We start from the raw sequence: 16,786 nt of genomic DNA, 5'->3' as shown, positions 1-16,786 counted from the left end.
GACAATAGTGTTGAAATTGGTTATTCTACAGATCATCTAGCTTAGGTTAATCCGATAAAGTGCAAAAACAAATTCTCTCAAATCACCTAGGAAATCCGCTAACTACCTAGATGATATGCACATTACCTAATAGTGAAAATTAGATGTTCGCAAAAGTAAAAATTAGATGTTCGCTGGAACTATTTTACATCAACATTTTGTATCTTTATGAATATCAACCCTTTGTATCTTTGTTGTGAAAATTAGATGTTCGCTGGTTAATCCGTTGAAGTGCCAAAAAAAAAAAAAATCTCAAATTACCTAGAAAATCCGCTAACTACCTGGATGATATACACATTACCTAATGGGCACTCGTAAAAGTGGAAATTAGATGTTCGCTGGAACAACAGCAACGTTTCTGTAAGCTTAAATGAACCTAATGTTATTTATTTATTTTTCGCTACCTAAGGAATCAAGTTTGTTTATATTTAACTATTATAAAGCCAAAAACTGTTAAGTTTGGAAAATTATTTAGCTTTGTACGCATGATAATATTCATCTGAAATAACAATCTGAGTTAAAAACTTTTAAAATTTAAATATTGAATTAAAAGAAGCACAATCTCTGTATTAACAGTATCTCTATTGTCTCCCTCTCTATATAAAATATATATACTCGTATATTGTTCACTGCCATCGCTCCTTTAAGTATTTGATGTTGAGTTTTATATTTCACTTTATTTTATTACGTTTCAAAATAGATAGGATGTAATCGAAAATATGAGAATATGAAAGTTTCATTAAAAAAAATTTGCCTATCTGGATAAAAGCTGATATAAAAATATAGTTTTACATTACAAAATAGTGCCTAAGAAATCGAATTTTATAAAGATGATTTTCCTTGTGACATGAAGATCCGATCATTAAATGAAAATTTATTCAGAGTGGTTCTATTTTTTATTTATTTATTTTTTTTCTACGCTGATCTCTTTTTCTTGAGCACCTGTCGCCTATGCAGGTTTTAGTTTTGAATGAATCTGGTGAATTTCCATTACTTTTATTTCGTTTTTAGTAATTTAAATAAAACTCAAGTTTTATTCTTTAAATTTGAATATGGTTATTATGAGCTTTCTCCGATTTCAGTAATCATCACATCATTATCTTCGCCTCTATAAAACTAAAATTGCACCGTTTCATTTTTATTTCAAAATTTAGAAATTTAAATGTGTTTATTCATCTTTTAAATATGTGGTATGACCAATTTTGACATTCTTTGACGAAATATGTCTGAAGAACAATTATTTGCAAATCGTTTGCTATAAAGTGTGCAAGGCTTAGAAAATAGAAAAAGTGTGTTTGAAAATCAATTCAGTATTTTTCTAAGAAACGGTGCACTATAGATGACCATTTTAACAAGTACTTGGATCAAAAATCTTCTTTAGCATGCTATAAATCGTACCAAGATAGATTACTTTTCCAACAGAAACGATACCAGAAAAAATTCTGGTGAAATTGCTGTACTGTATGGTAATAACATTTTTGTTTTCTGTTTTTAAAAAATAAAGAAAAATCAACAAAGAATTTGGTATTATTAGTCAGGCATTATTCTGCCTAATAATACCAAATTATACGGTATTTAAACTATTCATTTGATAATTTTACATTCATATGGTAACAATTTAATGGAAACTCTGGTTTTTGAAATTATAGTTCTTACTACCACACATATAGAAAAAAAAATACTATGCAAAGTAAACTTAACCGTATGAATGATTTTATGCCAAATTACCAAATTTTATCACATTTACCCAATTTTATCACGTTTATCATTTTCGCATTTATCATTAGCACATTTATATTTTATTAATTTTACCACATTTATCAATTTTATCACATTTATTTTATCTAATTTATTATATATCCATATTTTATTGTTCATTTTACCAAAATCGATAAAAATTACAGAGCTTTTTGGTGTTCCCTTAAAGCAAGAAACGCGGTAGATTTTGCCATATTCTGGTAGTTCTTGCCATCATTTTTTCCTCAGCACGCTATCTTAAATAAATGTGATAAAATTTATAATTTTACCACATTTATCAATTTTATCACATTTATTTTATCTAATTTATTATATATCCATATTTTATTGTTCATTTTACCGAAATCGATAAAAATTACAGAGCTTTTTGGTGTTCCCTTAAAGCAAGAAACGCGGTAGATTTTGCCATATTCTGGTAGTTCTTGCCATCATTTTTTCCTCAGCACGCTATCTTAAATAAATGTGATAAAATTTATAATTTTACCACATTTATCAATTTTATCACATTTATTTTATCTAATTTATTATATATCCATATTTTATTGTTCATTTTACCGAAATCGATAAAAATTACAGAGCTTTTTGGTGTTCCCTTAAGGCAAGAAACGCGGTAGATTTTGCTATATTCTGGTAGTTCTTGCCATCATTTTTTCCTCAGCACGCTATCTTAAATAAATGTGATAAAATTTATAATTTTACCACATTTATCAATTTTATCTAATTTATTATATATCCATATTTTATTGTTCATTTTACCGAAATCGATAAAGATTACAGAGCTTTTTGGTGTTCCCTTAAAGCAAGAAACGCGGTAGATTTTGCCATATTCTGGTAGTTCTTGCCATCATTTTTTCCTCAGCACGCTATCTTAAATAAATGTGATAAAATTTATAATTTTACCACATTTATCAATTTTATCACATTTATTTTATCTAATTTATTATATATCCATATTTTATTGTTCATTTTACCGAAATCGATAAAAATTACAGAGCTTTTTGGTGTTCCCTTAAAGCAAGAAACGCGGTAGATTTTGCTATATTCTGGTAGTTCTTGCCATCATTTTTTCCTCAGCACGCTATCTTAAATAAATGTGATAAAATTTATAATTTTACCACATTTATCAATTTTATCACATTTATTTTATCTAATTTATTATAAATCCATATTTTATTGTTCATTTTACCAAAATCAATAAAAATTACCGAGCTTTTTGGTATTCTCGTAAAGCAAGAAACGCGGTAGATTTTGCCATATTCTGGTAGTTCTTGCCATAATTTTTTCCTCAGCATGCTATCTTAAATAAATGTGATAAAAATTGATAATTTTACCACATTTATCAATTTTATCACATTTATTTTATCTAATTTATTATAAATCCATATTTTATTGTTCATTTTACCAAAATCGATAAAAATTACCGAGCTTTTTGGTGTTCCCGTAAAGCAAGAAACGCGGTAGATTTTGCCATATTCTGATCCATAATTTTTTCCTCTGCATACTATCTTAAATTCTTGAAAGAACTCTTCCTCTGAGAAACGCAGAAAATCGCAGAATTATATTTGTTTCTTAACATTGCTTCAAGAAGATTTCTTTTCTTTTTTTCAGCTAAAAGTGCCAAAACTAGTCCAGAAAGTCTCTCCTACACAGGTCAAACACAAAACGAAGCTTCAGCCTGTTATAATTTCTCCGTAGGTGATCCTGTGAAGAAAGAATTTTTTAGTCCAAACTATCCTAATCCTTATCCAAAGAGTGTAACATGTACACTTCGGATTACAGGTAAGCATTTTTTCTTTTAACTGACAACTAGTTTTGATGGAAAATGTTTTTAGTGTAAAATAAATATTTAAACTTCAAGCCAATTAAGAACGCATAAGTTTACGCATGTAAACTGAAATTTAAATGATTACTTGAAAAAAATAAAAGAAACGGTGGCGAACGTTTTTTTTTTATTTAGGTGAATTTCTGGGATAATAACGAAACAAAATATTAATTGATAAAAATTCCTAATATTTTCCTGAATAGAGTTTTCAGAATTACATACTATAATTAATGAAATATTTGCTCCACTTTAAAATTTTTTTCTTTCTTCTTTCAAGCATTACCACAATAGTGCCTTTGTAAATGTAAACAAATTAATTTATCATGCTTTATTACGGGATTTATAAATGTTTTATAAGATGTTTAAAAACTTTGGTTCTTTTTATGGCAAGTGCAAGATCTAAAAAATTTTTTTAGATATTTACGACAAAAATAATTTTTAGTAGATATGAAAGCAAATAAAGAATGTAACGAAAAGTTTGTGTGTTTTGTTTTCGTTGAAATAAAAAGACACTGCTACCTGCAATCTAAAAATAATTTCAATAACATTTGTTGAAAATACTATTTGAAATTTTCTATGAACTATGTTTAATGTATGTATATTTCCCATGAACTATGTTTAAATTTAAAAAAAAGGACTGGACATTCTTTTACGATATACACTGACTGAGCAAAACTCATGGGATACCCACCTAATCTCCGGTCGGGCCCCTCTGGCCCTGCGGGGTGCAGCGATACGGCATGGACGTGAGTTTGCAAGGCTCTGGAACACGTCCGGAGGTAGTTGGCACCACACATCCTGACGAGCAGCAGCCAATTGTGGCCTGTTCGTGGGTTAAGGATTCAATGCCCTGAGCCTGACGTCGGGGGCATCCCAGATATGTTCAATGGGGTTCATATCAGGACTTCGAGGTGGCCAATTCAGTCATTGGAACTCACATGCATGCTCGTCGAACCAAGCACGGACGATATTGGCGCGATGTGGGGCTGCGTTGTCATCTTGAAACACAGCAATGTCATCAGGGTGTTGAAACACGACAAAAGGGTGGGGATGGTCTCCAAGCAGCTGAGGATACCGCTGACCAGTCAATGTGGCATCCAGAACGACCAGGGAGCCCATTCTATGCCACGAAAATGCACCCCACACCATGACTGATAGGCCACCGGCCTGGACTGTGCCCACTTGGCATGCTGGATCCATCGCTTCATGCGGTGCGAGCCACACACGGTGTCTCCCATCAGCATGGAACAGTTGATAACGTGATTCGTCAGACCACATCACGTTACGCCACTGTTGCAGTGTCCATCCGTGGTGATTGGTGGCAAATGCACGCCGAATTGTTCGATGACGCTGTGTTAGCAGTGGCACACGTGTGGGGCGACGGCTCCCATACCCGAGAACACGCATGTTCCGACTGATTGTCCACTGGGACACGTTTCTATCACGGCCAGTGTTGAATTCAGTCGTGATTTGTTGCACATTTGCTCTCCTATCTTGAGTTACCACTCGTCTCAGGTTTTGTCTGTCACGGTCATTTAGGGCCTGTGGTCGCCCGGTATGGTGTCTGTTGTGGACTGTGACACCCTCATTCACCCATTCATGGTAAACTCTCGACGCGGTTGACATTGGGAAGCCGAATTCTTTAACCACTTCTGAAATGGAATGTCCCATGCGTCAGGCACCTACAATCATGACGCGTTCGAATGCCGTCAACTCACGACGACGTTGCATTTTAGCCGATCACTCACACAGCCACTTCAAGCAATGTCTAACACACAACTGAGACCGTCAAGGAGGCCACCAGGTGGCGTTGGTCACACGTGCTGTCCATCCACAAATCAGAGCCCTGCTGTCCCATGAGTTTTGCTCAGTTAGTGTATATGCTAATAATTTAAATATATAAAGACTTTGATCTAAAATTAGAGGGCTGCGATCTTTTAAAACTAAGGTAATGACTCACACTAAAAATATTAAATTATTCTTAGCGTAAATACCAAACCAAATGTTTCAGAAAAGAACTTCTTTATTGTTACATTTAATGTTTTTTTTTATTAATTTCGTAATACAAACCCGGCGATCCTTGATTCGAAAACTGCCATCCCGCAGTGGACTGATCGTTAAGACACGGTTCCCAGCAGAACACCGAAGTCAAGCATCACTGGCTGCGGTAAGTGTGCGGGTAGGTGACCACTTGGATCAGTCTCCGTAGGGACCGAGGGTGTGCGGTATTGGTCCTCGTTAAACTGTTCTACCGTAAAGTGCTCGACTTCGCGTGCAGGTCGTCGGGCTACCCAAGCGGGGGTGCCATCCCCTCCGCAGAGGATCAAAATTGTGATGGCATGTCTTCGGATCATCCTCAGGGATGTTTCCCAGACCTTCGCCAATAGCCCATTGTGCAGCTCTAGTGCGACGTAAATGAACAACAACAACAACATCGAAAACTGCCGGCGAATATCTTTCTCAAATGTAATATTTATTTATAAAAAGAGTTCATACTGCGCAGTAAGATATCTTAATAAAGTCGAATTCCCATTCAGATCAATAATTGTTTTGAGATATTGATCCATCTTCATCCGGTCGTATGATTACATCTTACGGCGTCAATTCTAACAAAAAAGTCTGGATATTATAGATCACATGACATGAAAGAATAACTATACGATACATGTGAAAAAAGCGCACACTTCTCTTTTTGGAAATGGTACTGTAAATTTGTATCCAGGAGCTTTGCTCCATGTATATAATATGTAATTAGCTTTTTTAACTCTTTTCTTCAATAAAAGCTTGGTAAGAATTGTCATCCGTATTTCGCCCTCCATTTCATGCTTGAGATTATGCATTTTGCTCAGAAATGGGTGTATGCTGTTTCAATTTTGAATTAATGGGTTTTTTTTAATTCGACTATTATTTCTTTCTGAGATATTTTGACACATTTTCGCTTAAATTTTAGGAAACCCTTTCTTACAGGTAAAAAATAGTGTTTAGTTTACAGCACTTCCAATTTAATCAGAAATTTCCATGCCTTTCATTTCACATACAAAATAAGTAATAATACTTTTATATTTAAATTAAGTGGGTGTTTTCTGGTTGGTTGGTTGGTTCTAATGCCACTGACCACACGGGCAAGCCTGCTTGGTGAAACCGAGCAAATTTAAGGCAGAGAGTGATATTCTTGTTTTTCAGTGGTGCCATCTATGGCCAAGAATTCGACTTCTGCCACATCATACGTCACACCTGCTTATAAGGCGGACCCATTCATACATCCATTCATTCATCCACAGATCATAATTTTGACCTGAATCAGAGAACGATCGATCCAGTACCCCCAGAGGTATTGATTTGTTATGGGAACATGGAGAACTTTGTGACTCGACAGAATTTTAACGTGCATCAATCACCAACTACACGGGGAGTCTTCGGTCGGCGGGGTTCGAACCCACGAACTCTCGGACATGGGCCCAGCGCCCTACCGACCAAGCTTTTATTTGCTACCACTTTGGTAAAATCGAAGAACAGAATAATTTTATATTCAAATATCGATCCAAATATGTAGAAAAAATGTAATATTCTTACGTTTACATTTCTTGAAAGTTTTTCTTTCTACCACGTTTTATAAAAAAACATGAAAAATTTAATGGCAAGATTTCAAATACTAAGATTCGTTTTTCTATGCTTAATATATTTTCCAGACAAAAATATATTTTTACTTATATAAAAACAACATAAAAATGAAATAATTGTGCTTCCACTTTTAACCTTTATTGAAAAATTAGAAGCTTTTTCATGCGGAAACTAACTTCTAATTGGGTTAAATTGCCCCATCATTGTCAGGAATAATTTAAATAAAAAGCTTTCTTCATTTTATGCTTACGACAAAAATAAAGTTGTTTACGAGGACTTTAAAAAAAATGCATTTTTCTAAAGTGTTTCATTTACTTTTTTCAATCTGGAGTGTTTTGAATTTAAAATGATTGACGGATATAGAGAGTGCTTCCAAAAATTTTAATTAATGAATAATTAAGTTTATCGATTTTGCTTTTTAAGACCAACATAAAACATTTTGAACCATCGCTGCTTCTTGTAAAATAATTCATTGCAAGTCAGAATGGCAGTATTTTCAGAAAAATATTTAGACTTATTTATAGTACAGTTTAATTAATCAAAATACACTTGAAAATTGAAAATAGTGTAAACTGTTCTATCACAATAATGTTGTTCAGTGAATTTATCTGACATAGCTAAAAAAAATAATAAATAAATACATGCAATAATCTCTTTTTTTATCAAATAGAGCTATAAGCTAGCAAATATCATTGATGTTATCTTTAAAAATTTTTGATAAAATGGAATCGTCTATAGTTTAATTTGAAACAATGGCTAACGCTTAGCTAATCAAAAGAAATTTCGATTTCAATGATCCCGCTAGAACGGTTCTTAATGGAATATTCTAATGTCAACAGTGACCCTCCCCGTGCTTCGAACGATTAGTATGCCAAATTTCATCACTCTCAGCCGGATGGTTTAGGAGTCTATAAGGGACAGACTGACTGACACATTCATTTATATATATATATATATATATATATATATAGCTAAATGCATGTTCTTCCTACGAGGTTGAAAGAAATAAACAATTAATATATTACTACCGAACGAAACTACGAAACCATCCACAAAATTGAAAGAAATATACCAACACAAAGAATAAAGCTAAAATAATTTTAAATTTTTTTATTTATTTATTTTGTCTTTTCCTGTGGATTTACGTTATTAAGTAAAACACTTTTTTAATAATTCATCCCATCAGAATAAAGATTATCTGTATTCAATATCATTTGACATGATGCTGTTTCAAGACATCTCATGATAATCAAAATTTACCACAATCACGAAATTTTCTCTGGTACCTATTACTTTTGAGATGCCAAAACTCTCATTCCATGGTATCTATATTAAAGTATTCAAGTATGGTTATTAAAGTATTGATGCAGTCCTAATAGATGTCAAACATGCTAGCATTGTACCTATAATATATACCGATCATAGTGCTGACTTTAAAATATCATCAGTAGTAGACAGATCATGGGTTAGAATCCCCTTGTCGTCAGGCTAATCATGGGAGGTAACGGTGATTTCTTCAGCATGTAATGCAAATCATCAAAAAGTCCTCCATGAAGACAAATTTCTCCCAATAATTGATCCAGGAGTTCCCTTGTCCTCTGAATTGTATTCAAAATTAAAAGGCTACGGAGTTGAACATCAGTAGTCGTAAATTCTAAAATTGAATCGGCTGTTAAACGACTGTTATAAAATTAAATACCTATTACCAAAGGAAAAGATAGACTGTTTGGTTTGGTAGGGCTTTGGCTCCAAACCAGCTGACAGAAGAATCCTCGTGTATTAAAAGGTGACTGGTGCATGTTAAATCTGTCGAGGTCACGAAGTTCTGCAAGTTCCCATAACAAATCAATACTACAGGGAGTATTGATCCCGGAGTTCCTTTGTCTTCTGGATTGGGTTCAAAATTACAAGGCTACGGAGTTGAACATTGGTAGCTGTAAACTCAAATTTGGGTCAACTGTTTAACAACGGGTATAAAATAAAATACCTATTGCCAAAATTAATCAAATAATAATAGTATGGTGATTTTTTACGTTTCTCTTAAGCTCATTAATACTATTTCTTCAGTAATTTGACTTATCAGTACATAATTTATTTTGACTTCAATTACCGCTGAATTTAAATTACTTAACTTTATAGAAGCTCGTTTTGAAAACGTAACTATGAATAAAATAAACACATGGTTTCAGATAATTCAGAAATACTAATTTAGTTACGTAGGCCAGATGTTATCTTTAAAAATATTTGATAAAAAATGGAATCGTTTTCAATTTGATTCTAATCACTGGAGAATTTTAAATCAGGAAAAAAATTCCATATGCTTTTTGCTCATATCTGCCTAACGTATTTGAATGTTCTAATGTCGACAGTGACCTTCCCCGTGCTTCAAACTATCAGTATACCAAATTTCATCACTTTCGGTCAAATAGTTTTTTTATTTTATTTTTTTCTATTAATTTAAAGCTGCTAACCCTCCAGCACATTTCTGTTCGACTAAACCACAAGAATGAGATTGGGGAGAAAAAAACAAGGCAGTAAGGCACTGTATCTCAAAATGAACTAAGATGGAGTTAGAGCACTATTTAAATAAAGACTTCATGTATGAATCATTAAGTTGAAATTTTCTTTTTTTTACTTATAATATAAACAACTATTTTAACAGAAGTTATTTTTTACTTTTCGAAACACAGAATTTCTGAAAAACGCGGAATGAAACTAAAAAATATTGCCCATATGTTTCAGAATCTGTGAGTTAAGTCTGTAATCGATCTTATGTAGATAAAACTACTTTATGACACATCTTGCAACTAGACGACGCAGCTACTGTTTGTTATATGTGCAGTCATTTCCTTTTCTTTTTCAGCAAATCCAGGACAAACCATCACATTGGACTTCCGGGACAAATTCCATTTAGAAAACTCCGCCAACTGTGACTTCGACAGACTGGAAGTACGCGATGGTGCCTATGGTTATTCCCCTTTGCTAGGAATATTTTGTGGGAACCAATTTCCTAAAAAGATATTTTCAACAAAGAGGTACATGTGGTTGAGGTTCAAGTCGGACGATAGCATAGAATATGACGGCTTTAAAGCTGTTTACGAATTCAAAGACATGAAGAACCAAGGTAAGAGCCCCACAATCATACTGGCTTAAAATTTACTTGTATAAATTTGCAACCTAAACTTTCTTTAGGATTAACCTAGGTAAATTTATCTCACAAAAAAACGAGTTTACTCTGTATTGCTCAAATTTTAAGCCATTTTCTGCACAGAAACTTTATTTTTATTACATATAAGTTGATTAGCTAAACTGTGAATCAGCTAACTTAATGACTTAACTACTTTGAGATCTTCTTCAGAATCAGAAAGAACTCTACTTTCTCCATTTCAAGCTATGAAGAATTACTTCAACGCAATATTCTATGTTATTTGGTAACTAATTAACATTCTGAAACGATTTTTGAATCGTTTTATTCATTGAAATGTGTTTGGTTACCAAGTTTTAAATTTCCGAGTTATAAATTTTGGTTACCAAGTTTTAAATTTCAAACAAATTATAATAATCTTCACTACGCATATTTTATTTTTTTAATTCGCTTTATTATGCTTCATTTAGGGCTTTAAATCCAGAGCCTTACCTTCCTTGGATATAGAACAGAATATTTCGAATACTTTAACCATTTGAACTTTAATTTTATAGAAATAGCATTTTCTACCCGTGTTAGTTGTCATAAGACATTTTACTTGACAGAAACGTTAGTGCATTTTTCAAGAATATGAACAAAGCTTTCAGAAATATTTCCGTATCTATGCTATTTGTTTGCCAAATATTATCAGCGAAAGAAATTTGAAGCATGTTTCCTTTTTAAATACTAAGAATGTACTATAATATGTATTCTTTATGTATATTCTTTGCATTTTCACTGTGATGTGTATTCTTTGAAATTCTAAGAATATACATTACAGTAAAGGCAAATAAATGAATTACTAAAGAATAAACTATTAGTTTTAAATAAATTAGAAATAGGTCCATAAATTTCGCGCAATGAAAAAAAATAGATTGCTGTATAACTAAATAATAAACCTACAACGTATAAGGTATTTTTTGTCCAACATTCCGGCATTTTCTTTTTAACTAAATGCTCTTAAATTTTTAAGTAAATCGACACTAATATACATGCTGCAAAATTTTTAGCAAATGAAAAATAATAAACATGCTGTTAAATAAAGTAAATGTGCAATAATAATATACATTCTGTTGAAATTTTCAGTAAATCTACATTAATAATATGTATAGGATGTATCAAATTTTTCAGCAAATCTACTGTAATAATTACATTTAATAATACGCATACGCGCTGTAAAAATAATAAGTAAATAAACACTGGTTATGAACATCAAGTTAAATTAAATAAATTTACAGTGATAGTGAAAAAGTATTGAAGTAATTAGCAGAGTTTTAAATTTTACCAAGACTTAAGCAGGGAATCAAGCTGCTCCATTTTCTGCAAAAAATTATAAAATGGATGAGAGTTAAGGAGTAAAGCCTGCAAACATTTTGTTTTAAAATCAAGTCTTAATCAAGTTTATTAAATTCAGAATCATACATAAATAAGTTTTACTACCACTAGAAATAATGTTCTCACAAAGTACGGGTTCCAAAGGTTTCGTACTTAAAAATAACTTTGTAGCAGTTTAATATTTCAGTTACAAATACATACTACCGTATTATAGTTATTGCTCAAAAAAAATAAAAAATTAACAAAATATCTATTATTTGAAAGAATTAGTGCAAATATATTATTAAAAATGTGTTGGTTTTTAACTAAAATGATTTTGCGATAAATAAACACACAAAAATGAATAAATAAATTTAGAAAAAACTGTAACAGAGAAAGAGTAAATAAAATGCCTTCTCTGCGTGGATGTAGTATTTCATATTCCCGTAATCCAAGATCATCAATTGAGAAGCGCAGGACACTGTAAACTCTTCGTACTTTGAAGGAATGGGGGAAATATAGTGGTGACAACGAAGGGATTCAAACCCCCATCCAGCCGGTCATGAGATTGACAGATTTGCTTACTTGTCTCAGACGTACTAAAAAAGCTAAAGCATACTCGGTTAAAAGTTAAGCATTCCAGCAGCAGCCGGTTGTGGACCAGCGGGCTCATGGAGTATAAAGCTCCACAATTTCGTGACTAACTGCTTGATAGTGGAAATGTGGTCAGCACTGCTCACAGGCCGCCTTTACTTCTAAGACAAGAAGCTATCCATCGATCTGAAACTTCAAACCATTACTGAGAATCGAACCCCAGCTTTTCACGATGACAACCTAGTGCCCTAACCACTGTTAAAGCATGTACCCAGTTGCAAAGAATTAAGTCGCTTGCCACAGACTTTAAGAGGTTCGCCACACGCTTTATTACTATAAGATCATTAGGCATCTGATGATGGAAAATGAAGAAATAAATTCGTAACTCTTATCCCATGGTTTAGCTTCCAGCTTTCGAAGAACATACGCCTGATTCTCATTGGTTGTGGGCCAATTGGGCGCGAAAAAAATTCCAGTTGTTTAACCTTATTAGATGAAAACTATCAATAAGCGATTTTTCTCAGAGTAAACAATTTGAATGCTATCACTTTTGAGCTTACTAAACTTTTCTAGACTAGGGTCTTAGACTTTTTCATTTGAATATGGCAAATTAACGATTAAATTAATTTTTATTTAATGCTTTTTTACGAGAAATTTCTAACAGTGTAGAAGACCTGAGAGTAGACCAAAATGGTATCTCTGCTTATCAGTTCCACAGCATTTCTTTTATGCCTGTTATATATTGGAAACTGCTATGACCGCTTGTGGGCTAACAATTTGAATGTTCACTTAGACAAGTGGTCAGCTTATGTGGAATTGAATTGTTTTTGTCAGTTTCGTACTTTATTATTTCTATCAGTTTAACAAATGTCCTACATATGCTTTTCAATTAATTACGTTGCAATGGTTAAACTAATTAATGCGATGGTTCAATTAATTATATTATGATGGCTCATTTTTAATCAAATTTTACAAGCATGAAATCAAGTATAAAGACAAAGTTTGCTACTACTATAAAAAAAATCTTTTATAAAAAGCGTAAAGTTTAGCAGCTTTGTTGCTACTACTCTTTAAAAAATATTCATGTACTTGCAACTTGTCTTTTCAAGAAGAAAATAAATGCTTATTTTAGGAAAATATACTACATAATAATATTTTGAAAGCTAGTAGTATGTGGGATTAAATTTTCTTTTAATCTTAATTTATATTTTTATTTTACTGCTTGTGCATGTTTAAAATGTACATGCATACCATATAAATCATCATGATTTTACATTTAATTGCAGGTGAAGGTGACATAGAAAGCGAAAGAGGTAAATATATCAATATATATATCTATACACATTATACATTTTTTAAAGACCTAACTATGTTAGAATTTTATGAAATCAATTATTCTGTATTCACAGAAATAGCTTAGTGGAGCGCCCTCTAAAGTGTTTAAGTGTAATACAAGGATAGTTGGCCATAGTTTCTTTAAAATCGAAATAAAAAATACTAAGAAAGGACATACAAGAAATGTTTATGCATATTTTAAATTCTCATGCATGTACTCAGTACATTTTGAGCTAAAGATAAAGAAATATTGAGAACAACACGTTAAACGAAACTGTTTGACTTCAAGTGGTTATCTATCCTTATGTAGAGAAAAGTTGGCCCTGTTGGAAAGGAAAAATGAAATTTTAAAAACAAAAACGAAAAAATAACACATTTTATATAGTTAACCATGAAAAGCCTACCACACTATCTACCAACAAGCATTTGGACACGTGTGATTGAAAAGAAAAACAAACTTTATTCATAATCAATAGTTGGCAGAGCCTCCACAAGAGGCAATTACAGCGAGGCATACTTTCCACAAATTCTTGTGTGACGGCTACTGGTATTTTCTTTCACTCGGCTTGGAGAAGACATGTAAGTTCCTTTACCGATTTTGGACGGGTAGTACACCCCTTAATTCGGCGATCCAACTCGTCCAGGAAGTTTTCGATAGCGATCAGATTTGGGCAGGACAGTACATTCAATTAACACCATTGGCACCATACCAAGCCTTGGTGACCCTCACAACATGACAGCTGGCATTGTCGTCCTGGAAGTAACAGGGGTCCACTCCGCGAAACTGCCACAAATTAGGAAGCACATTGTCATCCAAAATAGTGCAGTAGGCATGGGAGTGCAAAATAGTGCAGTCTTGAACTAATGCCGATGTTGTTCCCTACACGATATATACCGGCGGAGGGCGTGACGCATCTCAGCACTGCAGATATAGTCATTTGCATAGGTGTCCAAATACTTAATAATAGACAGTGTATAAGTTGTAAAGTATGAATTTTATCTTGGAAAATTAATAAAAAGAATCTAATAAATGAGATCTAATGCATAGATTGAACTTTCGGAAAAGCACAATGGGTTTAAAAATTGCTCGTGCTTCGTGGAGCCATTGCACACCTTACTCATCTTCTCCAATCATCATTTTTAAGTTGTGTAATCATCATTCTTCTCCACTCCACAGCTAAGATATTCTTAAAATTCTGGGCCTTTAGAAACGATTAATAAGTAAAATTCCATCTAGTAAGTATCTTCTGATTCCGGACTTATTATTTATTAATCTTCCGATTCTGAATTACATTTATTTGATATTTAGCATATTCGATATGCTACATATTATCCGGTAATATGCAGAAATCGTACAGTCCTTAGGAAAATTAAAATAATGCTTTCAATATTGCAATGAAAACTTTTTATTAGCTTTTATCTTAAAATTATGAAACCAAACGAAATGTAAACAATTAACGAAACCAAATTTTTTTTCAAAACTTTTAATGACCCTACGATACCTGATATGTCAATATGTATTAATGAAAAGTGGCCAACATTTCTCGTGTTTACGTGGTCATTTCTCGTGAAGTTAAGGTAAACTGGCCGCCAAATTTACAGCGTCGCTCAACTATTATATTTCTTTGCTATTTACTCACGAACAAAATTTGAACTAAAGATAAACCTTATATTACCAGCTAATTGAAAAAAATATAACCTACGAATTTAAAAACAACAAAGTACTTAATTCATAAAAAATATTTGACTCCTAAATAAAATAAACATTAAAATTTTACACATTTTTTGCTGTTATGAAAAGCGAGGCTCTGTCTAAATTGATAAATAAGTTAAACAACTTTCTGTGATATATTATCAAATACTGGAGATATTTAAACTCTCTATGTTGCAGAAACAAAACACAACTAAGAGATTTTTATTGCAATGAAATAGAATATAGAGTAATGCAATGAATTAGAATTAGAATAGAATTTTATTGCAATGAAATAGAATTTAGAGTGACCCTTAAACGGGAATCTAATAAAGCATTATTCAGTTATATCGAAACATTATAACATTATTAAGTTACATAATAGTTCATGAGAAATGAAGTTTCAACAAAGTCTGATACTTAAAGTTCGATTATACAGGAACTATTCGACCGATTTCACTCAAATTTTGCATTTTACCATGAGAAATTACATTCTTTAAAATGATCCAAAAAATGTTTATACCTTTCACTTCAAAATTTTTACAACCATGCTTAAATAAAATTATAAAAAACGATAAATATTTACTAAAAAAATTTTTTTGCATGGAATTATAACGATAAACGAATTTTATAATTGAATATGAAAAATTTTCAATTGGCTTAAAAGTTCTTGAGATATAGCGAAATACGCAAAAAGTAAAATTAATATTAAGGGGTCCAGATTTTGGAGCACTCTCCTGACCAAACTATTGGGACCATATTTCCCAGATTGCAGCTACCGCAATATTTTGTCAGTCAAAAATCCGAATTCGTCGAAAAATTTTAAATTTATTCAGAGATAGTGCGTTTTTGTGTCTGATCTCGTAACTCTAAATATCGTCTGCACTTATAAGTAGCATATTTGAGTTCACCCCCTCGAGCCATTAAGATTAAGTCCTAGGACGTGAAAATCTTATCATTAGATCAAAAGTTATTCAGGACAGCAATTTTTTGGGGGGAGGGGGGGCTCACTGTACACTTTCTGGAAGTTCTAATTTCTAAACAACTAATCCTTTTCCTGTTTACATCTGCTTCATATGGTGAAAATCGAACCAAATAAAAGCATCCAAGCATTTTGCGCTAATTTAGTTTTGAGAAACATATAGTCCGGGATAGCCTGGTCGGTAGGGCGCTGGGCCCATGTTCGAGAGTTCATGGGTTCGAACCCCGCCGGCCGAAAACTCTCCGTGTAGTAAAATGGTGACTGATGCACGTTAAATCTGTCGAGTCGCAAAGCCCTCTATGTTCCCATAACAAATCAGTACCTCCGGGAAACTGAATTGGAGATTGATCGTTCTTTGATTCAGGTCAAAATTACGATCTGTGGGTGAATGAATAGATGTATGAATGGGTCCGCCCTATAAACAGGCGTGACGTATGGTGTGGCAGA

General features: G+C 32.8%; 1 protein-coding gene across 1 annotated transcript in view; it reads left to right on the top strand.

The window, feature by feature from the left end:
* Positions 1 to 16,786, top strand: part of LOC107451674 (uncharacterized) — a 291,208-nt gene that overhangs the window by 245,980 nt on the left and 28,442 nt on the right. The window contains exons 3-5 of the mRNA XM_043047279.3: positions 3,406 to 3,576; positions 10,104 to 10,364; positions 13,619 to 13,645. Of these exons, the coding sequence (XP_042903213.1) occupies positions 3,406 to 3,576; positions 10,104 to 10,364; positions 13,619 to 13,645 (459 nt within the window). The remainder of the gene's footprint in view (positions 1 to 3,405; positions 3,577 to 10,103; positions 10,365 to 13,618; positions 13,646 to 16,786) is intronic.

Source organism: Parasteatoda tepidariorum, chromosome 1, assembly GCF_982258835.1.
Source record: "Parasteatoda tepidariorum strain Cologne lab strain chromosome 1, Ptep-v5.0, whole genome shotgun sequence".
Taxonomy (NCBI): Eukaryota; Metazoa; Arthropoda; class Arachnida; order Araneae; family Theridiidae; genus Parasteatoda; species Parasteatoda tepidariorum.
This window is presented reverse-complemented; position numbering and strand designations above follow the sequence as displayed.